The 22636-nt window shown below is 38.5% G+C and overlaps 1 protein-coding gene and 3 long non-coding RNA genes across 5 annotated transcripts in view; 1 reads left to right on the top strand and 3 right to left on the bottom strand.

The window, feature by feature from the left end:
• LOC132913784 (uncharacterized) overlaps positions 1 to 4876 on the bottom strand; it is a 28999-nt gene extending 24123 nt beyond the window's left edge. The window contains exon 1 of the mRNA XM_060972351.1: positions 2735 to 4876. Coding sequence (XP_060828334.1) covers positions 2735 to 2883 — 149 coding nt within the window. The 5' untranslated portion in view covers positions 2884 to 4876. The remainder of the gene's footprint in view (positions 1 to 2734) is intronic.
• Positions 4877 to 8032: 3156 nt separating this feature from the next.
• On the bottom strand, positions 8033 to 12436 carry LOC132913797 (uncharacterized). 2 transcript variants are annotated; one of them, XR_009659458.1, is made up of 4 exons: positions 10540 to 12436; positions 10415 to 10445; positions 9608 to 9978; positions 8033 to 9492 (listed from the first exon to the last, which is right to left on the bottom strand). It is a non-coding gene; the product is annotated as an uncharacterized LOC132913797 (long non-coding RNA). The 2 variants fall into 2 exon arrangements; XR_009659457.1 differs by having other exon boundaries at positions 10415 to 12436.
• A 4-nt stretch (positions 12437 to 12440) lies between these two features.
• On the bottom strand, positions 12441 to 22396 carry LOC132913793 (uncharacterized). The gene is made up of 9 exons (XR_009659453.1): positions 21626 to 22396; positions 20251 to 21513; positions 19558 to 19779; positions 18056 to 19157; positions 16768 to 16966; positions 16306 to 16582; positions 15917 to 16240; positions 13442 to 13870; positions 12441 to 13365 (listed from the first exon to the last, which is right to left on the bottom strand). It is a non-coding gene; the product is annotated as an uncharacterized LOC132913793 (long non-coding RNA).
• Positions 14285 to 15021, top strand: LOC132913795 (uncharacterized). Its single transcript, XR_009659455.1, has 2 exons — positions 14285 to 14353; positions 14955 to 15021. It is a non-coding gene; the product is annotated as an uncharacterized LOC132913795 (long non-coding RNA).
• Positions 22397 to 22636: the final 240 nt, after the last annotated feature.

The raw sequence follows: 22636 nt of genomic DNA, 5'->3' as shown, positions 1-22636 counted from the left end.
AAATATTACATGTTACATTATTTATGTCCTTCGATAACGTGTTTACTACGTATTTTTCTGCATCATATCACCTGACCATAAATTACTGCTCTTGTTAACTTTAAACACAATGTTCATCGAAATTCTTTTACATATAGTAAAAATTAATAGACATTAACTTTACTGTTTACTTGGTAATTACGGAACTTACATATTTCTATACGCGATAAGTAATTTATTAATTTGTAGGCGAATAAACTCGTATCCAAATTCTTTATAAATATAAATTTCCTGTATCAAGCAGTATTTTTGAAAAAAGAAAAGTAGTCTTGCATTGATTTTCTATGGAATCCCGCAACTCTAACCTAGAAATATTTTATCAAATTACACGAGTTTCGTTGAACGTAATAACGAATTAAAGTACGTTTGTCACGTGTAACAAACCTTTAGATCTCCGTGCGTGAAATTAAACCGTGAATGAATAAAATAAAACAAAGTTGGACAATATTGACATAACCTTACTTCACAATTTACAGAGCTCTGTTATATTTGATAGTAAAGGACTATTCTTTCATTTAAAATTTACACTTTATCCAGCAAGCATATCTAATGATAAGAATCTACATTAATAAACGATTGCCAAATACTTATTATCAAAAATATTATCGACACTGCTTAACATAAAAAGAACATTATAACGAAACCAACTGACGGCTGTCAACAATGGACACTGTTTAGTTTTTAATTACGGATCTAGAAATACATACATATATTTTAACCTCAAATAACTGTGTTGATTCGTGGAAAACTATGATAATTTATGTTAGATTATTAAAATTTAGGGTAAAATATTTATCTTATTTTGTACTTTACCTACCTCTATTTTCCATAATAAAGATAGGTATAATAGAATTAGATTAAGTTAAAAAGTCAAAAAATTAAGTAATCTAACCTTAAATTGTTATAGTCTCCAATGACTCAATGATACTAGTTTACGAGTTAACCTAGTTGAATTCGCAATCATGATCATGCAATGGCACATAATAAAATTTTCTATGTAAATAGATAAATAAATAGTGATTTCTTTTATAAGCTTTTGTAAAATTGCCTTTATCCGAAAAATATTACACTAACGTATATAACTTACGAAAGCATAGTAAGAAAATATAAGTTGAATTTTGAACAGAAAGAAGTATAGGTCAGAGCAAGATACACAAAAGACTTCAGTTTGTGGAACAAAAAGTCTATTTGACATGACAAAAGATGTGAGAAAACGATTTCCGCAGGGAGAATTTACATTGGTTTCAGATTTAGCAATATCACATTTGATTCGAATATTATATATAATTTAAAATTTGGCAAGGGACGAATAAATAGAAGAAAATTCTGAAAATGTTTAGTGATAGCGCTTGTAGTTCCAAAAAAGGGTAATCAATTGTCTTGTACAACTTTTTGAATATCAATAGATATTATACAATAAATTTTAAATATTCAAGAATCCGAAAAGCAATAAATTATTGATAAAGAACATGCGAATTCTATTCACGTAGAGAAAATAAATGTACACATTTTACAACGTCAAATGTATATTATCGAAAATACATTTGTAAAGAATGCTACCACCTAAAATTTGTTTAAAAAACCTGGCTGATTAAATACAATTTTGCGAAACAGTTGCAAGTATAGAGTTTCTGAAATTTTTTGTTTCAATGTCTAATATTATGATCCTGAATTAGATATTTGAAAATATTTAAATGAACATCTTAGGATATTTCACATAGTGTGAACATGCGAAAATCGTACTGAATATAAAAGGTGCAAGAGTGTTATTGATGCTAAAAAAAACAGATTATAGGGTTAAGTGCAAAGTTACGTATCGTAAAATTTCAAAGAGTTAATTATTTGATTTGGAAAAGAAATGAGGATATAGGCTAGATGAACCAACCATTGAAAAAAAAGAATTGCGAAAACAAGAGTGGAGAAAGGTTCGTTAATCGTGTCCGAACGAGTCAAGGTAGTTGTGTGACGCCGTGAAAGCGACGCCGGCGAGTCGCCTCTTTCACTGGCATCGTTGCCAGCGCGACGCTTGCTTGAAAATTCATTTAACATTCATGGAAATACAGAAAAATATTTAGGAGAAATTGTATCATATTTTTTCGTGCGTCTTAACATTCTTTCTAAAATTTTTAAACACGCTGTCACACGAAACAACACTAAATACAATAGCAGAACATGAGATCGTAATGGCAACGTCGAAACTTCCTCGATGAGGTGGCACAAAATTCCCACGAAAATTCCTAGGTCAATATTATCGTGGCGAAAATCCATATTAAATATCCAATTACTACTACTAAAACTAACCAAAATATCATCCTGTATTATTGTGAAAGAAAAAGGAAGTAAAGAGGAAAAAAGTAAGTTAATAGAATCACCACGTGACAACACGAGTATGTATCCTTTCTATGACTAGTTAAAAGGCGATCTGGCGGCCACCGTGTTTCGAAGCCGCCGCTCTGGCGATCGTCGTCGATCATGGGAATAGGAGAGAGTAAATATACTATCTGAAATTGCAGCTAGGTCCGACGAGGGGGCCATACGGGTAACACACACAACATGCGGTATGTGGTGGCAACTGGCGCGCCACGGGTTCATTGTCCCGTGTGTGCCCGTGGTGGAAGCCCCTCGTTGAAAAGGAGGGCCCGTGTGTATCGGGCGTAATATGTCGACGAAATATCAGACGTTATATCGAACTTACCAGTTGTCCAACTTGATCAGCTCCTCGGGCTTTTTCGTCTTCCGATCGGCTTTGAGTCTGAGGGCCTGCGGATAAAGCTTCAAGACATGTTCAAACTGATTCGCTGTGCCCTCCGCGAAGAAAGTTGCTGTGTCTTTCACGGAAGCCATTGTGATAACTGAGTTTCGACGAACGGCCGTTGGGGCGCAGCACCGGCGCCTCTGTGCACTATACACGTCTTCGTCGCTCCCCTCAACACTCTCTGTCCCTCCTTCTCCCTCTTCTTCCTCTTCTATCCTCGTCGAGCGGTGTCTCGCTTTCTTTCCTTCTCCCTCTCTCACTTCTTCGTGCACCCCTCTCCGCGCGTGCCACGGGAGAGGACCGACCACGCGAGAAATCCTATTTTACCCTCTGACTCGTTCGAATTCTCTTGGTTTCACCGGCGGCGGTGATACGCGACACACGCGTGGGACGCGTTCACGATCGGCGCACACACAGAGTTGATCGCGTTCCGAGAGAGAGAATTATCGACGATAGCACGCGTGTAAAGCGGACTTCACTACCAGTGTCTCTCTCTCTCTCCGTCTGTCTCTTTCTCCTTCTAGCTGTTTTTCGATTTCCTCCGAAAGATATTTCTTCACTGTATTTCCCAGGATTGACGTTTCTAGTTTAATACTAGACCACCGATATATATCGTGAAGTCGAGAGATGTTTACGCGGAACGCGTGATGTGCTGCAGAGCTACGAGGTCTCGTGCGTACACTCTCGTAAGGGAAAATCACCGTAGTTACACGCCGAGAACTCGCCTTCGGACCTCGTTCGACTGTCCCGGGTGGGGAGCGCGACTCGACGTCGCCAATAGGGAGCAGCACTGCTCGGCGTGTTTCTCACTTCTCTCTTTCCCCCTTGATCCCTCGCTCTACCTCTCTCTCTCTCACCGTCACGTCCTTCCACCTCTTTTCCACCACCCTTATTATTTGTACCGAAAATTTCAACCGTTGCGTGCGGGCACGCACACACGAGGATCAACGATACGAGGATTACGATAAATAACAGAATTCTCTAATATTCTATACCACGTCTATGAAAAACGATGATATATATATATGGCTCGGTCTAAGCTGGACAACAAGGAGAACGTGTAAGATACGCGAGCAATCGGAACGCAAAGAACCTCCTTTCTCCTCTCTGAAGTTTCTTCGTCAAGCACTCGAGAGAGCACCCGTGTGTTTCCCTCGGCGCCAGCAGATCCTTCCTCTTTTTTTCCCTCGCTCTCTCAGAGAGCTTCGTACGAATACATGCGGTTTCCCCGCCGGATGTCCGCGAAGTATAGAGTCTAACAGCCCCCACCTCTCTCAGTAGTCCTCGTACACGCACGTATGCACCGATATACGGAGGAACTCTCGGAATACACACGACGGTTCTCCCGTGCTTCAATCGTCCGTCGCGCGGATGATACTATACACGCGCGTTCCGCAAGGGTACGTGCCACCCCCTTCTTTCTCGCTCTATTTACTCACGATCGTCTTTGATCCTCCCGTTTGTCAGAACTGGTTGTTGTACGGACTGTTCCCATATAACTGTTCGTGTATCTTCGTGTCGAGCAGGAAAAGTTTACGCTGAAGCGTTGATGACGAAAACCCGTTGACGATCTCATCGACGGCAACGATGTGACGTTGATGACCAGAAGATAAGAAGGACAACGCCGTGTCTTTTTCCCTCGCAAGAAACGGCCTCGGTTTTTAGCTCTATCGCACGTCCGCCTCCGTACGAATCACCACGTTCGATGGCTGTGTACGCGCGCCTGTCTCTGCACGACTCCTCAACACTCTGTATCTGTCTTTCTCTCTCTATCCTCTCTGTCCGTCTCTATTTGGATGAGCGCGTGTGAGTGCGCGCGCGCACACACACTCACAACCACACCGACCGACCGACCGACCGACCGACCGAGCGAAAGAGCGGGCAGAACGAAGCTCGAAGCCTTCACTCGAAAAACGGGAACACACAGAGTGTAGTGCGCGCTTAGGCAAAGACTACGTATAGTCAATCGCTTGCTCTACTCTGTGTATGCTGACTGTAGTAAAGCGGCCGACCGACTGAGGGCAGCGCCTTCGCTGCCTTCTGCCCGTCCCCTTTTCCTCTTGCCCCTCGGGACTCTACACTACTACTAAATCGCCCGACCCTATCTCCCCTCTACGTAGATCCGCTCCCACTCGCTCTGCCCCTCTCTCTTTCCTATCCTTCCTAATACGTAAAGCGAAGGAATAGAAGCGATGGATTGCGTTTTATCATATATAATGCTTTACGCAGAAATTCGTCGGTCGCTTCGACGATAAACTGTATTATTTCTCTTGCGACCCCTCTTCGCGGACTCCCACGAGCGGCGGACGCGCTCGATATGTACCTCCTCGTGAAGGCGCGTACCGTTCGCTCGATCGCGCTGGGTCGTCCGACTGGAAATCGATGCTAAAGCCGGGGTAGAGGCGCGCCAGTGGTGCCGTAGCACGGCTGGCACACACCGTGTGCTCCAACACAACGCTCGATAACATTGTGTGTGTCCCTTTACGTGCGTACACACCGTCACGTTCTATACCAAGCGAGATTAAATCGTGTAGGTAGACGGGGTCTCGCATACACAGAACGGAGCTTGTGTGCAACGCGTCACGGTCTACGGATATACGTGTACGCCAGAAGTGGCTCGAACACGCACAAAAGGGCATATGCAGGAAAGGAGACTCTTGCAACCCTTGTGGGACACGAACATTTTCAAAAAGTCTCCGTGTGCTTTGAACACTCCCAAATGCTCGACGATTGGTCGCTTGCAAAACGTAGAGGGGGTAAACGTGTTTTTTTATGCTTGCGGAGGAAGATCACGAGACGGATGCCGGAGCCGTTGGGAAACGAGCGATTTCACAATTTTGTAAACGCAACGACACGCGCGCTGTACTTCCGTGCTTACGAGCTTAATGACGTTCGTTCTGCGAATCGACGAGTTGAAACTCAATTAAGAGAACATGCTATAAAATTGCAGCTTCTTTTTTGTAAGTTTCATTCTAAAATATTTTCTAACGTTTCTCGTATTTTGCTTCGCCTGTAAAATTCATCAAATATTTTAGTAATTAAAATAATTTGAAAAATCGGGTTTGTCCAATTTTAGGTGGTCTCTCCTTTGTCCTCGCAATCCGTTAATTTTGCATTCCACTACTTTGTTGCTAGCGTCCGTGACCGTCGTGCAAAATTGCAAGCAACAGGGAAACTTATGGCCGTTTCTTCAAAACTTTTCCTATATATGTGTATCTCGCGTAAGGGTTTGTCTCCGCTATGTTGAATATACGTATATACGAACGTAAGAGAACGAACGTTCATTGTATCTAGCATACCCCTTATACCGTCATATACCACATGCTACGCCGTGCGATAGTGTGCTGCCGTATAATCATTCGACAAGCTGGTGTTGGTCGACGATACCGATGTGTTCGTTGTGAGATCTCGCTTCACCGCCAGCCCATGCCCATGAGTACCATAGCAAACGGCTCACTACCAATGTCAGCAGCACTACCACCGATGCATTGTATGGCTGCTACGGTCGGTTGAGTGTACTGGTGGAAAGTGCCGAGCGAGCGCTTGCGCTTCGGTAACTTTCCATTGTCGGTGCTTCTGCACAGCAAGAACGAAGAAACTTACCGAGAATCTTTCGAAACTTTACAATCACAAATTGCTATCCTAAACTCAAAGCATCTGAAAATTATAAAATTCGAAGAATTAAATTTCTTCCGGCTACATTCTTCTCATTTTGAAGTTTTGAAAAACAGTATTGAAAAACAGTAAGTGTCAAAATGCCGTTATAATCCTAAAATTACATAGGTCCCTTTTCTGTAAACTAAGTTTAAGACAGTACCGTACACATAGTTCTTTCCTTTCACAACTTGTAACGCAATGGGAATTTCAATGGGAATAGGTTCATAAATTTTTTAAATTGCTTCATACTATTTTCGAGATACACCACAAAAATGATAAGGTCAGCAATTTTAAAATCTGCAGGGCTTACGGCAGGTAAAGATTTTAAGGTTTAGCTAGGTATGCGCGCATGAACAATAGTACTCGGATATTTATTGCCAGGGGTTGTACGAAAGATTAAGCCGTCTTTACTAGCAGGTAACTCAGTTTCGCAAATTACTGGACTCTCAGCTTATCAAGTATATATCCTAAAATATGTTTGCCATAAATTACCCAACAGTAAAAATTAAAAACTAAAAACTAATATTTCATACAAAAATTATCAAATTCAAATCTATGAACAATTTCCTTTAATGAAACAGATCATCTAATTTAAAAGATTGAACTGAAAATATTAAGACACTCATTCCTTCACACTTCCACTTCTTAAAAGGTATTTATAATTTAGAAACCGGAAAATGTCTCCCTAAATTAAAACTCAATCTTCGCTCGCGTGTGCGCGAATTTGCCGTTTACGTATTTTAAATGGCCATAGGGAAAACGGAATGGTAATTAATACGCGGGGGAATATTCGGGTGGTGAGAAACGAGCGATTACTGGGACTCAACCCCGTAGGCCTAGAGCAAGTTGTAGGTAATTTTTCGGGGAAAAAGGGGGCGAGGCCGAGAAGGAAGACGAAGAGAAAGGTTGGTTTTCTTTTGAAGCGCGTTTTAACAGACAACAGAACCAGGCAGCCGGCCATAAGCCCCGCATCATGGCCGTCGACTCACCGTTATGTGCCGAGCATCGGTGAAGCCCTCGTGCCCCCTATACAAAAGAGAGAGACCCGACCCCCTCTGTCCCTCGGGCGCTTGAAATTCAACCCCGGCACTGCTGGCCGCTCCAGGGTTGCCAGATCGTGTTGCTACAGCCGCGAGGTTGCAGCGCGCCGTTATCGTCGTTATCGATGCTTACCGCACACCCGGACAATCACCTAACCTCAAATTCAGCTATAGGACGAGTGTAGCTTGGTTTTGTTATCAGCACCGTCGAACCTCGGAACATCCCTGTCCAAATCGAATGAATAGTTTTTGAAAGCATTATGAATTGTCTATCTCACGATACGTTTTCTCTTTGTGTTTTCATACTCGAGTATTTGTCGTTTGTGTCATTGAAATCTTTTGGTATTGTTAACTTTGTTACATTTTTTAAATCTTTACGTAGCAATTTTGTTATCGTTTGAATGAATGAAAAGATATTTGATGTTTTAAGAAAAACTGTAATATAACGTTAAAGTAAAAAATCATGAATATTAATCTATGAGTTTTTTATAAAACTTAAAGAACGTAGCAGAATTAATAGAAATGTCGCAAACGAATGATGTTAATAAAATGTAAATAATTTTATAATGGACTTAAGCTGCATTGAAGCCTACGCCATTGTTTGTAAGATCCTACATTGCGTATACATTATTACGGAACATACGCCCCATAGATTCTACGCCTTTCTGTTGGTGTTTCTAAAGAGCGACCTGTAACTCGCCAATTATTTGTCGTCAGCAACAGGTCACACTCTCTTTCCGTGTCTATGGTTTACCCGGAAGTCAGTATACGTGCCTCATAGAATAATAATAACATCACGTATGCAATATATCGTATATTTCCTGAACGGGCTAATGATACTATCTCCGAAATATCTTTTTTTTTATCACACATATTATTGTTACTGTAATTTATATTTCTCAGAAATACCTAATTTTAATATTTAACTTAAAGAAAACAGGCAATTTTACTCATAAAAAGAATCAACTTCCATAAAATACTCTACTTTAAAACCAAAATGCAAAAATAGTGAAGATTTAAAAATTCGATGATCGAAAGAGATCGAAAGTGTTCCGTGAGATTTAAAGAGATAAACGTTCCAAAAAACGACGGAGCGTGAGTAAAACGAGAACACAGAATTTTGATCGCGAACTAATGCGAAATTGTGATTGTGACTAATGAAACAGAACAATGGGGAAAAAGATCGAAAGGTGTAGACGTGACTATATAGGAAAATACGGCTCGCATGCGGAGTGACTATTGCTGCGTTCGATCGAACACGTGTACCCGATGCGGCTGGTATACGACATTGTCGCGAAGTGACATGTGGGCCACGGCGCGGCAGAATGTGTGCGAACGAAGCATAAGGCCAGGCCGAGGGACGGGTACGGAGCTGCGCTTTATCGTGGGCCAATCCAAGCGCTGTGACCTTGAGTAACTCTAGAGAGAGAGATATATTTAGCTGTGAGCGGTTCGAGCTGCTGGTACTGCTGCTCTTTCTACCTATAGCTCTGTCTTGCACTCTAAAGTCTCTCTTTAGTTAGAGTAGAGGCTCGCAGCGGCGGATAATAACGAGGGAGTCTCGTCAAGGGAAACTCTTGGACACAAAGTTGTCCCTTCGCTGAAATCTTGCAGTCAGATTAGAGTCCAGGATTGTCGTAGTCATGGTTCAACTAGAGAGATATTTTAATCTTGGAATTATCCGACTTTGAATTATTTTTCTCTTTTCTTCAAGAACTGGAGTCACTTTTTCTTTAACTTCTGATGCATTTCAACCACGATGCATTTTGATTTTAAAGAGATATTTAATTTTTCATGTAGTCGTTTGGAATATCGTAAGTGGATAAACGTTCGCAAACGTTTGCCATAATTTTATAGCACCGTTGGATGTTGCTGCAATTTCTTTCGCAAGAAGAATTTGAAGTGTCTTGATGTTTCCGTAGGCTGTATTTATTATAGGATTATCTACTAACAAGGATGTTTCGCGTGAGTAACTTCAACAAGGGTGATGAAAGTAGGTCTCTGTAACAATATTAATCGTTTTTTAATATTATTTTAAGACACCATTCATTTTTTAGCTAATATAATGATTCGCGTGACGATATTTATAATATTTAAAACGTTTTTTTTCTCTTACTTTATATATACGAGTTAATATAACTCTCCTCGCGGTTAATTCTTCACTGAAGAATTTTCGAAATACCTGTAGACCTTAAAACAGCTTCAAGCAATATTATTGAATTCGGCAGTGTTTTGCTGTTTTCAGGGACATTTGATTATTCTGCTTTTTATTTTGGAATGCCGTATCGTGAACAGCTAGGTGACTATGATGAGTTGAAACCAGTTCTCCTTGGGTGCTTCGAGTCGAGAACTTCACGAGATATTCAGGGTTACTCGCCCCTATTTCCGTGAACCTTCAGAGCGTTACGGGACAATTGTGCATTCCCAAATTATAGCTGGTATTTCCGGTTGCTATCTTCGTTGTTCATCTTCGTAAAACGAACCCTTCTGTAATTCGGAAATCATTCTATGTGAAAAAGAACCTCGTAAAATAAATGGTCTGTGGCAGACCATTCGTTACAATGAAACTATGAAACATTATTACTATTACAATATACGTACATATGTTTTAAAATGTAATTCATATTAGAGGGAGATAGAGAGGAAAAAATTATCATAGTACAATAGATTAATCAGTTGAATGAGATGTTCCAGAGTCAGAAACGTCTGGCGCGGAATTTAAAATTACTAAAGACAAATTAATTTTAGTAAATGTGAATATAACTTAATGAGTATATGTGTCAAACCAGTCCGTAAAATCCTTTTATGAAGACGAAATTAAAAAGCTACCATTATGACTTATCACTAGTCTGGCAATAAGAAAGAACATTTTAATAAATAATTTATTAAGTACAAAATGTTACGAAGTTGCATGATGAATTACCTCGTTTTCTTGACTTAATACATTAAGAATTCTGTAATTATATGGATAATAAATTGCATGAGATCCTGTTATATGCCTTCATCGCTATACTTTAATTATACATGTACTTTAAAACGAACACGCACATCGCCTGGAACTGTCACAACGCAGTACCAACGATATCTTGTTGAATCTACACTTGTTTTCCTCGCAGAATTCGTTTATCAGCCAGCGATACGATCTTGCTTTAGATAGCTCGCTTCGTTATCGTATCAGTCTTGCGAACTCTACCAAGAATTTTTCATCCTCTGCAATATCAAACTTCTTATTTATCCTCGAAAGAAGCAGCCACCGCTTCGCCCAAACACCTACGAGCAGAGAAACGTTTCAGTAACTATTCTCCAACTGCTTCCTATTCCTCGACTTACCATCGGATAGTACGAGCAAACGATAACGTTTATTCAAACGGACGTACATACTCTGTGATGCCAATTCAAACATCGGACCGTGACATTTGTAAAATCTGGCACGATGTGCAACAAGTTCTCCGGTACGAGATCGATCCCTCCGATCGATCAGGCCGGCGCAACGCGGCAATGCTACTTCGAATTTCCACGGGATCTATTTACACGGAACCAACCAATAGTTCGATGCAACAGGCGAACCGAGATTTCACTCTCTTACAAGAGAGTACGACACATATACACACAGAGGCAGGCATATATATACATACATAGACACAGAGAGAAAGAGAGAGAGAGAGAGTGAGAGTGAGAGAGAGGAGGGAGAAAGGGGGGTTGGCGCCAGGGAACGAGAGAACAGGTTGGAAAAAGAAGCGAGACAGGAGAGGCGAGAGTGATAGGAGCGAAAAGAGAGCGAGAGAGAGTGCTTCGGGAATGGTAGAACGAGACAGGACACATACAACAGAAAGGCGGAGGGAGAGGGAAAATCGCAAGAGCAGGAGATCGACAAGAGAGACAAAGAAGACATGGGACGGTTAGAGGGAATGAGATAGGGGGGAAAGAGAGTGAGAAAGGCTACAAGTCTGTGCGGTATTCCTTTCAGTGTGATTGTCATTCATGCATTGTGAATCAGGGACTTTATTTTTAGAAGCGACTGAATGAAAGTGGAGTACCCCGTAGTAGTAGTATAATGTCAGTGGTAGGAGGAAGAGGTGGTGAAGGAGGAGAAGGCGGAGGAGGAGGAAGAGGTGGAGGAGGAGGAACGACGAAGAGGAGGAGAATGAGGAAGAGAAGTACGCGATAGGGGGAAGGGGTGGAAGAGAAAGAAAGACAGCTCATCGACGAGAAAGAGGGCGAGGGAGGGAACGAGGAAGACGTTCCACCGATCTGCGAGTAAATCGTACTACGTCCTCACACGTGCTTGCTCTCCCTCCTCCGTCACCCTTTTCCCCCTTTTCGCCACTACCATCACACGACCACCACCACCCTCAGTCAACGACACAAACTACGGGACACGCGAACGCAGAGGCACACGCACGTGCCCACTCGGACGCGGATGTCGTTTACCTATACCCCTATGAATCGTGACGGAGAATCGGTCGAGATGAAGACGTGGAGAGTAGTCACAGAGAACGAAACTCGTACAGTCGCTGCATGGAATCTGGCGGCAGTTGCAAAGTCACCAGGGGCTGTTCGTGCGATTTATATCACGGTCATCGAGACTTTCAGTCTCAGAGAAGATATCTGGAGGATTTACGAGTAGAAGAGATGACTTTGTTCACGTTTCATTGTTCCTAAGTGTTCTTCGAGTTTTTGAAAGATAGAGGCTGAAGAGATTTGAGAAACGTATACTTCATGGTATTCGATTGAAGGAGAAGAGAAGAGCATTCAAGTGTGAAAACACTTGAATACACGTACATTCCAAAACCAATCTGTTTGAATCTGTACCAATCTGTAATAACGATACGATATAACAATCATACATAATAATCCACAGACAGCTAGTACAAATATTCAGGCTCCTATCATACATAAGTATCATATTAATCGAGAATCAAAGCCAAATTCATGTCGCGTCATTCACCGCAGAACATCTGAATGAAAGATTTCGAAAATCGGGTCTCGCAAGGAGATTCAGAAGATAAAGAGGTAGACAGACGAAATAACCTTCGAGGTCACGACTGACAAAAGCGAGACGAGGAAGGAGAGATGCCCGCACACATATAGCCGGATGTGTACACGTACATATCCACAGACATATGGCGCCGTGCGTAAGCAACGATCCAATAAATAGTAGGATCATTGACACTGTCCGCGTGGCTGGTCTTCAACCGTCGGTTGTACTACGATGTTTACAGTTTAATTCGAGATACTCGAAATGTCACGTGCGCACGTTAGGCGTACTATTCACGATAAACGTGAGTCTTTCCGTTTGAAGGAGAGGGAACGAGGGCGGGTCTTTTGAGGGGAGAGAAGGGGCGGATGATTTGACAAATTGCTCGCGAAATGAGTCATTGAGACTCGCCTTGCCTTGCGCTGCCTCGTGTGTATTCTCTTCGGACGTTTCTCTTTCTCGCGTACACCGTCGTTATATGTATATATATGTATGTATGTACTCAAGGTCCAGCAAACTCTATGCACGTTCCCGTTATCTGAATTGGATTATCAAACTGCGTGCAGCCTTGACCCAGGACAAACTCTTATCTCGTACGTAAACAGAACCGCGTGCATTCGATTTGCGTCATATATCCTGCACTATGACTCGAAGCTCGCCTGTATTCCAGTGCACGTGAGTCGATTCGACGATGCTCCTGCTTAGTTTCTTTCGATACCGTTTCTTCCATGACATTTTTGGATAAAAGAAATGTTTGTGGATTAACTGGTGAAATGAATTCGATTGGATTTGTTATGATGAAGAAATGACGATGTTATAGCTTCTATTTGGTTTCTATGGTTTCCTTACTGCCATCATTTTTGAGTCAATTAAAGGTGTTGTAACATGGTAGTGTTCTATGGAAGAAATCTGGATTAGAGGACTGATTATAGATTAACAGGAATTTGTTAAAATATGAATATGTTGTTATACCTTCAGTTTAGTTCCTATGGTTTTCTTCTTGTTATTTTAGAGTAATTGAAGCGAATGCGTTGATTTTTGTCAATTTACAGTAATTCGTGGTAATAAAATTGGAATTCTTGGTATCTTGGATAAAAATTGGAAGAAGATGAAATATAAAATAATGGGGTTTGTAAAATTGATATGGTCCTTTTTTCAACGGGAAGATGTCAGCGATAAATTCAACCTGTTTTACGAACGTGTGAATGAAACGGGGTTGGTAATCTATGGCTATGTATACGCAGATAAGAGTTTTCATGAATGAACGCTTATTTTTTTTCCTTTCCGTAATGCCACCGAGCTTACGTGAATGGATGCGATGTTAATTGTCGGACTCCATGCATTTTCACGAGATGAAACTCCGGGAATCCCTTCATGAATAGGCAAGAATTCAATAGCGCGCTAAAAAAGCAAAGAAAAAGATAAAACAACTTAAAAGTACTCGTAACATTTTTTAAAAATAGCAAAAAATGACATTCTCTCTCTAAATCCCAGGAATTAAAAATTAAATACCTTTTAGTTGTTAATAGAAATAATTTAACAAGTAGAATTTGAATTAAAAAATTATACGAAGAAAAAAAATAATACAAAAACAAACAGCGTTTAAAGTATAGTACAGCACTGTAATCGTGACTGTTTAAACCGCAACTATTACAATTATTATCTAATCGTGGGATTTATCCTTCGCTTGAATGTCTACGTAATCGTTACTTAATTCTGTCAAACATTTTTCGAACGTAGAACATCGATTATTAACTCTCGCCTGCGATATCATCGTCGTCATCGTTCCAAGAAAATTCTTTGCGGTAAAGGTCAGAAGCACTTATGAAATCTCAGCATAATTCATGGCAAACAGTGTGCCACGATAGCGGCATCCAGACATCGGTTTGTATTTTCTTTCATGAAAAATTTGATTTCCTCGCAATAGTTTTGAACGAAGAGAAATTTTAGTTCAATATTTGTAAAGATTTTTGAAAATCTTTAAAGCAAGCTATCGCTTCTTCTTCGTTTACATAGTTACGATGTGAGATTTTACAAATCTTCTGTAATACAGCGATGAATGCAAACACTTCTCTTTGTTTCATTTGAAAACGTTTGTCATTTCAAATCGAAAGCATAAATTCTCTATACTCTAACTTTTTTTCACTTGTGAAAACAAAAGTTGCGCTTGATTTCAATATTTTCTATTAATTCTACTACTCATAAATATGCAAAATAAAAGTTACGCGTACATAATATCACAAAGAGTACGATTTCCATAGTTTAATCTACTTGAAAATGTTTTTATAATGCAAAACAGTGATAATAGTAAATACCAACGTTCTTAAATTCAAATACGTATTGCGAACGTAATGGAATTTATAGATGAACGCAACGTGATACCAAGTATCAAGAGAGTCTTAACTAGAATTACGAGTTATCGATTAATAATTAATCATACGTAATGTAAAAATATAGAGCTAAACGCGGCGTGTACGATGTCTAGATCAGCGAGTCTAGAGGACTTGTTCGGCGAGATTACAAGATTGCCAAGAAGCGGTGTTTGATCGGAAGGGAGACTGAAATCGAGATGAGCGCAAGATCGAGTTGCATGTCTCGTATTCCGGATTCTGATTTCTCCACAACCGAGCGAGCAGGATCTCAAATAGAATCTCATTGGCCACGAGGCGAAATGTTATCTCTTGTATACTAGAGCACGCATTTGGATGGAGAAGTTGGGCTGTTGGCTGATGATAAGATAACGCGTTCTCGATTGGCCAGTTACTATTTCGCAGCGTATACTCCAAAAATCTTTAATAATATACGTCTTAGCCACAGAAATAGTTTACCGCTGCTAGTGGATGATTTTAATCAATTTTAGCGATAATTAATATTCACGAGTATGTATATTTTTGAGTTCTTTCAAGAAAAATAATTGTCTTATTGATAAGTTCGCTATCATTGCAATAAAAATAGTCCATAATCTAAGCTTTGTATTTTAAATTATTATATCTCCCGGTATCTAGATTGTCACTTCCAAAGCAAAGTATTTTTTTTGTGCGTGAATATTGTATACGGTATTAATTTAACTCTTCAGAGGATCTTAACTTTGAGGTGTGTTGTTTAAATGTTAGTTTGTTATTATTAATCTATTAAATTTTTAAGTAATTACTACGCTTGTTTCTCCGCAATCAAATAAAATTTTGGTCATTAAATATTGCTTAATGGCCAAAAAATGCACATTCCAATGAATATTTTAATATTCACTAACTTTCTACTTATTTCAAGCAATACGCCATTAACTATTAAGAAGGATTCAAATAATTAGCGCAAAGAACTACTAAACATTCTATGTATAGATTTTTCTCGATACTTTTCAGGTTTGTCAACGTTCAAAACGCGACAGTTCAATTGCGATCCGAGCACTCAATCTTAACGACGTATTAAAAGCTGGACATCGACCGTTACCCGCAGGCGCGTGGAGATGAATTGATTTTTAAAATCGGCTCGCTCGGCATTACGATGGCTCGTCCGTGAAGATATTGCGTACACGCTGATCACGAGTCGCCAATAACATTCGTCAGCGATAAATCGTTGTTGTGCAACCATAGCGTTCGTGCATCATGAAAACAAATCGCTGACGTTTGACACTGAACTCTTTCGACGTCGACGACAACAATACACGCTGGTGCAGTGGCAGGTTCTTTCGTGATGCACACCTTCGATTCACATGTTGCCCAGACAGTCGAAATGAAATTAACCCCTTGAGGGATGCAGTGTTCGGTGCGGCCACTGAAAGAATTCACCGTGAAAAGGGGGTTGAGCAAACAGAGTTAAGCGCAACAAAGGAAACGCACACGGAGATTCACGGACATGAGAGTTCTATTAAAATCTTAATTGCATAACAGTGGCGCACTTTCTTTCGAGACCAAAAATTGTACTGCTTGCCACAGCTTACAGAATACTTCTTGGTGGTAATTTCTATTCAGTTAAAATTGGAAATTGATACTTGATGTTCAAGACTTTTTTAGAAGTTAATTTGGCTTAATTCTTGTAGTGCAATATAGAAATATTTAAGATACTTCCAACTCGTAACTTCTTTACCAGAAATATAATTGCAAGTAGAGGCAGTATCTAAAAAGTGAACGTGATAAATTTTATAAACGTATTTAAGCTTTATTATTAATTATCATATTGCATAAAGTAAATGTAAAATATTCTGTAGTAAATGAAGTCTTCAAGAAATATAGCAAAGTTAGAATAAAATCGATTTATTAAATTGTTTGATAAAAGAACTTTCGTTCCATCAACACACATACCTCATTCTTTGCAAATTGCAGCATGCACAAGGCAAGATGTATATAATCGCTAAATTTTGTGTTTATACTGCACATACCACGCTTATTTCATTCATTTGCCATTTGATCCTCTAATAAGAAAGGAAATTGGTAAAGTACAATTTAAGTGACTGGTGCTCCGTTAAGCAGTTCTCCACTAATTGGATTTTCGAGATGACTTCTGAAAGTAGCATGTTATTTTCTGATCCAATATAGTATCTCACTGAGAAATAACGGAAAGTCTGAATGACGTTATCGTCCGAAACAGTTACGATATTGACCTGTTAACTGGGTTACTTCTTAGTTAGAAACACCTTTAGCCACCGAATTAAAAATTAAATACTGTGAATCAATTTTATTCCTCGTAGAAAATAAATAGATACAACATAATGTATTTGAATTAGTAATATAATAATATTAACGCGTTAAATAGTAAAATATGCGAATTTTATATTTTTTAGAATTATAACTTTTTGGATTAAAATTCAAACGGATAGAAAAGGAAGAAAACTCTTAAGATAAAAATTCCATAGTTTACCAGTAAGGAAGGCAGTCTCGAGTTATCAATGATTAAATAACCTGCTTTCGAAAGAAAGCCTTAATTGTATGCGTTTTAAGTAGTCAATAACGATTACGGTCAGTTTTTTCACATAATCCTTACACGCCAATTGACGTCATTTTACGCAACGCTGGATGCGAACCACTATCGATTCATATACAAGATACACACATGCTGTGTGTCGTTCCAAATTGTACTTTGTTCACAAATTCCTTGATGTAGATGTTTTTCTAATTTCCGGAATTATTCAACTATACTACCTAAAGCAATTGAAAGTTTACTGTAAAAACAATATATACAATGCACATAATTGATATATAGAGCCTTTCCTGTGAGGTAGTTTCTTTCTGATACTTGATACAATTTTAAGAAACTGAAAATAAGAAAGAAATCATAAAGAATATCTCTGTATCGTGCCATAAAGCAATTCATAAAGTAATGTTAGCATTACCAAAATTGAAAGAAGATGAACTACAGTATTAACATATCGATCGACTTATTTTAAAATAGAAGAGGTCATGCACAAGATGTAAAAATAAGGTGTTATGTAGCAATTACTGTGATGCAGATTAAATGGAGTTTCAAAGAGAAGATCGACACGGTAATTGGCGAATGGCCGAATGAGTAAGCCTAGGTCATTTCTCTTTGCGTACAAATTGCAAACTTTATCGTATCCGAATGATCTACGGCTGTAGATCGGCCGAATACTACCTTGGATACTGGCGCATTCTCGGTCGGTAATTACGAAAGTCAATTTCGCAGGTTCACTCTTCTCTTATCTACCCGACCTCTTCGAGTGGAAGTCAAGTATGTATATTATCTCTCCTTATTGCTGCGTTTCGCTGCAGCACTGAACAACCGGAGGACTACATGTCGATAATTCAAAAACCAAACGCGTTTCGAAAAGTAATTTACTCTTGTAACAATTACAGTAGCATGTATCAAATATTTAAAAATAAAAAGAAATATAGGAACGTCAATGACGCATATTAATATATTCTACTGACGGTACAAATTAATACATAGTGATTATTAATTGAAACATTTACTGTGAAATATTCAATAATAATAATAAATATATTTAATTCCGATAATCGACCGAATCTTTGTACCGTGTAATAACAGCGACTCTGCATTACTGCGCATGCGTAACACAATGCAACGAACAATTTTTGAAATAATTTCTACTTGCATTAACCTATATAAAACATTGTATCTAATCTTTTTTTCACTCTCGTGTTCTTTTGTCTCTCTGTAATTAATGTAAAACTATGTTTAAAATACATATAAATATTAGGTGAAATAGATCTGAAAACTTTCCGTGATCGTAAATGTTTTATCGTTTTACTATCCTTTAGTCAGTAAGTCTAGTGGAATGTCGGAGTTCTGTGCCAACGCAACGCACGTTTTAAAGGTACGTACTGTGGATACACTGAGATCAGACTATGGATTATAACCTCGCTCTCTCTACAAGGATGCCATGCTCCGCGGTTTGCGCTAATGAACCAGCAAGCCTTTATGGTGGTTTTATTCTCTTACGTCACCAAATTCATCGGCGCGGCCTCGGTTCGCACGTAACGCCGGACCTCTGGCGGTTTGTTCTGGAAGCAGGCCAGCTAGGCCGCGCCAAGCTAACGAGTTTTTTTCCGGCGATAAAGGCTGACGCAAAAGTTACCAGGGAAACGGCAGGAAAATCGCCGCGCTCTATACCAGAAGGCTTGCTTTAAACATTTAAACCTCCGCGCTTTGAGCCATATCGCTTTCTTTTTTTAATGCTTTTCTTAGAAATATAATACCTACTTATAAAGTATAGCTATAAAATATAATATCTACTTATAAAGTATGCCAATCAACTATCATAGAAAGAAAATTATTCATGTCTTATTACTAAATTCTTAAAACTGAAACATATATGAATGTGCCATGAAAGTCAAATATTTTAAAAAGTATAGTAAAAAGTTAATATTGACTATTTGACATATCCTAAATTAACTCGAAAGATTAATAAAGTATATCATCCAACTATTACAAACAGAAAATTATTTTTTTCAGTAACAAGTATAAATATTTGAGAAGATATAATAAAAGAATAATAATGATTATTTACAAAATTAAGTTGAAAGAACAATAAATTATCAAATTCTAAATATTCCATTTTTATCAAAATTTTGTTAAATTCTAATTCAATTTTATAGCAAAACCTACGGACTTACCCGTTCAACGAGGATTGCATAAAGTTCTTCGGGGTTTCCCGTATCCTTTTTGCACCTGCCGGATCTGTTCTGGCTCCGCAGGTGCTTAGGAAAGTACAGGACGTGATCACTCACACTCTTACGCTCGCTGCTCCTTCTCTATGCTTGAATATTATCTTCTTATTATGTATATGTACTTGTACGTCTGCAGGAAGCACACCTGCCTACTTTACCTCGATATTTCTGAAAACCAGTAATTTTACACCCTCTCTAAATTTTTGTCTCTTCAGACATTCTATGTCAACATATTTTTATACAATGATCATCTTAATGCAAATTATCAGATCAACAAAAATTTCGAGCCTTAGTTTCGTTTGACTCTAAAAGATAATCTATTCATAAGAACGAAGCGGAAATTGTGGTTTAGCTGATTTTCTTCAAAACTTCAAATCAACGCTCAGTTTGAAGCTTTTTCTACTCTCTAATACAAGTCTCAATGCTAAGAGAACAGAATCAAGAATAATTTTATTTAGATTTGATTCTTATGGATTAAATATATTAAAACATATTTTAATCATAATTTCTTTACACCTGTTTCTAAGTTATGTGATAATCTTTGTTGTGACCCAATGTTTCCTTATTTTGTACTATAATTGCATTAAAAAAACGTGTTTATTCCTTGATAAAAGTAGTAACAACTAAGTAGAAATTTACCAGTTTCCTGGGTACAATTTTGGCAGCGAAAAGACAACGTCTGATGTCGAAGATAGAAATCACTGATGTGCAACCAGCAGTCCGAACTCCCCTCCAGAAACAGGAACACCTGTTACAGAGTCCGCAAACGCGAGATGTTCTATTCATTCTCATGTAGAATCTAAGTCATTGTTTACAATGACGTACAGTTCTCTGCCTTACCAGAAGCATCAACCAATTACGAAGATGGCAGCACGTATCGAAACTACCATTTTCCTGTAACATGTATTACATGATTGATAATCAAATTCCTGTACGCTCTTATTCAGTTTAATTGGATTTTATTATCTTTCAGCATCAATTAATATATGGTTGCAATTTTAATTGTAGTTAATAATTGATAAATAAATTAATCTCTTTGGACGTCAAACATAATTTAAATACAGTAACTTATAATCACCTTTCACTTTTCCTATATATTTTATGAATCATAATTTGATATTTTGATAATTTGAAATTTTATATTACCGAAATTAATTTTAAATTAAAGAAGTTACCGCGATAAAGTGTAATTAGCCATATTGAACTTCTTTTTTAAAAATTATATCAATTTTTTTATATACATTTTTTTTATATATCAAGTATTCCATAACGTTAGAATTACACGTAATTAAAAAAGTGAAAGAATTGAGAAAATGTAAAACAAATGTTTCATCTGACTTTAGATTTTTGTTTGACCTTTAACATTTCCTTTGACTCGATAATCGATTTTTTTATTTGTAGGTTGTAAACTGAGTAATTGGTGATGTGATAATTAGAAACTGATGAATATTGACGTTTGAAAAACGATAACAGTATTTGCCAATAGAAAATATACATTTTCGAACGTTCGCTGAACAATGCAGAGTATGTCAGATGATGGTGCGTCAGAGGATGACGTCAGCTCTGATCTTGACGCGGATTTACAGTAACATTTCCATCGACTGGATTTGTATCTCTCTGTCTCTCTTTTTCTTTCTTTTTCCATCTCTTTCTACTCCCGTGACGTATACGTAGTACACTGTATACTGTACACGTGCTTTCATCGTATTTCTAGAGAGAATTGATGGATTCATTTAAGCGCATGCATTTTCGAAAAAAAGGACTACATTTCTCTATACCTTTTTAATCTGTTAACGTACTCCGTTATCGACTGTTTTCTGTTTCATTTTTAATTGAATTACGATGTCTCGCTGATTCTACGTTACTATTGATGATTTTACGTTGCCCGTTTAAAGCTTCCTTCTAAAAAAAAATAAAATAAAAATTAACTTGTTGCAACATAATTTCAATAAATGTAAATAATAAAATATATTAAATATTCTTGAAAAAGTAAAACTTCACACTTGTTAACGACCTTTTTGCTATTCTCGATCCTTGATTTAAAAGCATGGTTAAAAAGACGGGACCTCGAATATCAAAATCACGATGAACATACAAATGCCTTATTATGTCTGGTTCGCGCCTACAGCTACGCTATCGAATATGTGACTGGGTTCCATAAACTTCTTCCTAATCCTTTACTTTACATTTAGGAATATTACCAACTGAGATTAATAAGATGTATAATCATTTATATCTATTAGCATTAAATAGATGAAATGAGTTTAAGTTATTTAAGGAGATCTCAAAGTACTCTCTAATCTTATTGATTTCCAAGAAGGCAGTATGAAACTTTGAATGTTCTCCATCAAGATATGCAACAATGTAAAATGAGGCACGTGCATTATCGATACTCTCCCTCTCACTCTTGTAGCAATCGGTCAGAAACGCTGAATCATTGGCAGTGCTCTCAAACATCTCGTAGAAAATTCATCGTACACCTTGTTCCAGTTCTCTCGTCGCCGAAGATGGCTCTCTGGCGAGATGTCGCTGGTCGAAGAGCGCGTTCACCTCGTCGACGAGGATGCAAAATGAACCAATGTAAATTTAGAACCGCCTTCTTTCTTCGTTTCGTAATCGGTTAAAAGAGGAAACGTTTCTCTTTGTGAGTAATACGCTGATGTTTTTCCTCCATTTCCTAGACACATAGAAAATTCCCCGTGGAATCTGCTAAACTCTAAACGATAGGCTTTATAATATGCGGAAACTTGAATTTTCTGGTATTTTCAAATTTGTTCCAGAAAATTCTAGATGATTGGAAAATCGAAACAATCGTGATGTGTATCCAAATCGGATGAAATGGGAATAAGTTGACAGGCCGGTTGAAATCACACGACTGGTCCTCCGAGGCCTGGACGTCGAGCTTGAAAACCTTGGAGCTCAGGGCCATTGTCGGGTGGGGCCTTTACCTCTCTTCCCTTTCCCTTTGATAGCCACGGGAGCCTTTCATCTCCTGGAACATGCCAGAGAGAAGAACTTCTGTGTG

Source organism: Bombus pascuorum, chromosome 13, assembly GCF_905332965.1.
Source record: "Bombus pascuorum chromosome 13, iyBomPasc1.1, whole genome shotgun sequence".
NCBI classification, from domain to species: Eukaryota; Metazoa; Arthropoda; class Insecta; order Hymenoptera; family Apidae; genus Bombus; species Bombus pascuorum.
Note: the sequence above shows the minus strand (reverse complement) of the source record. Positions and strands in the feature narration are given on the sequence as shown.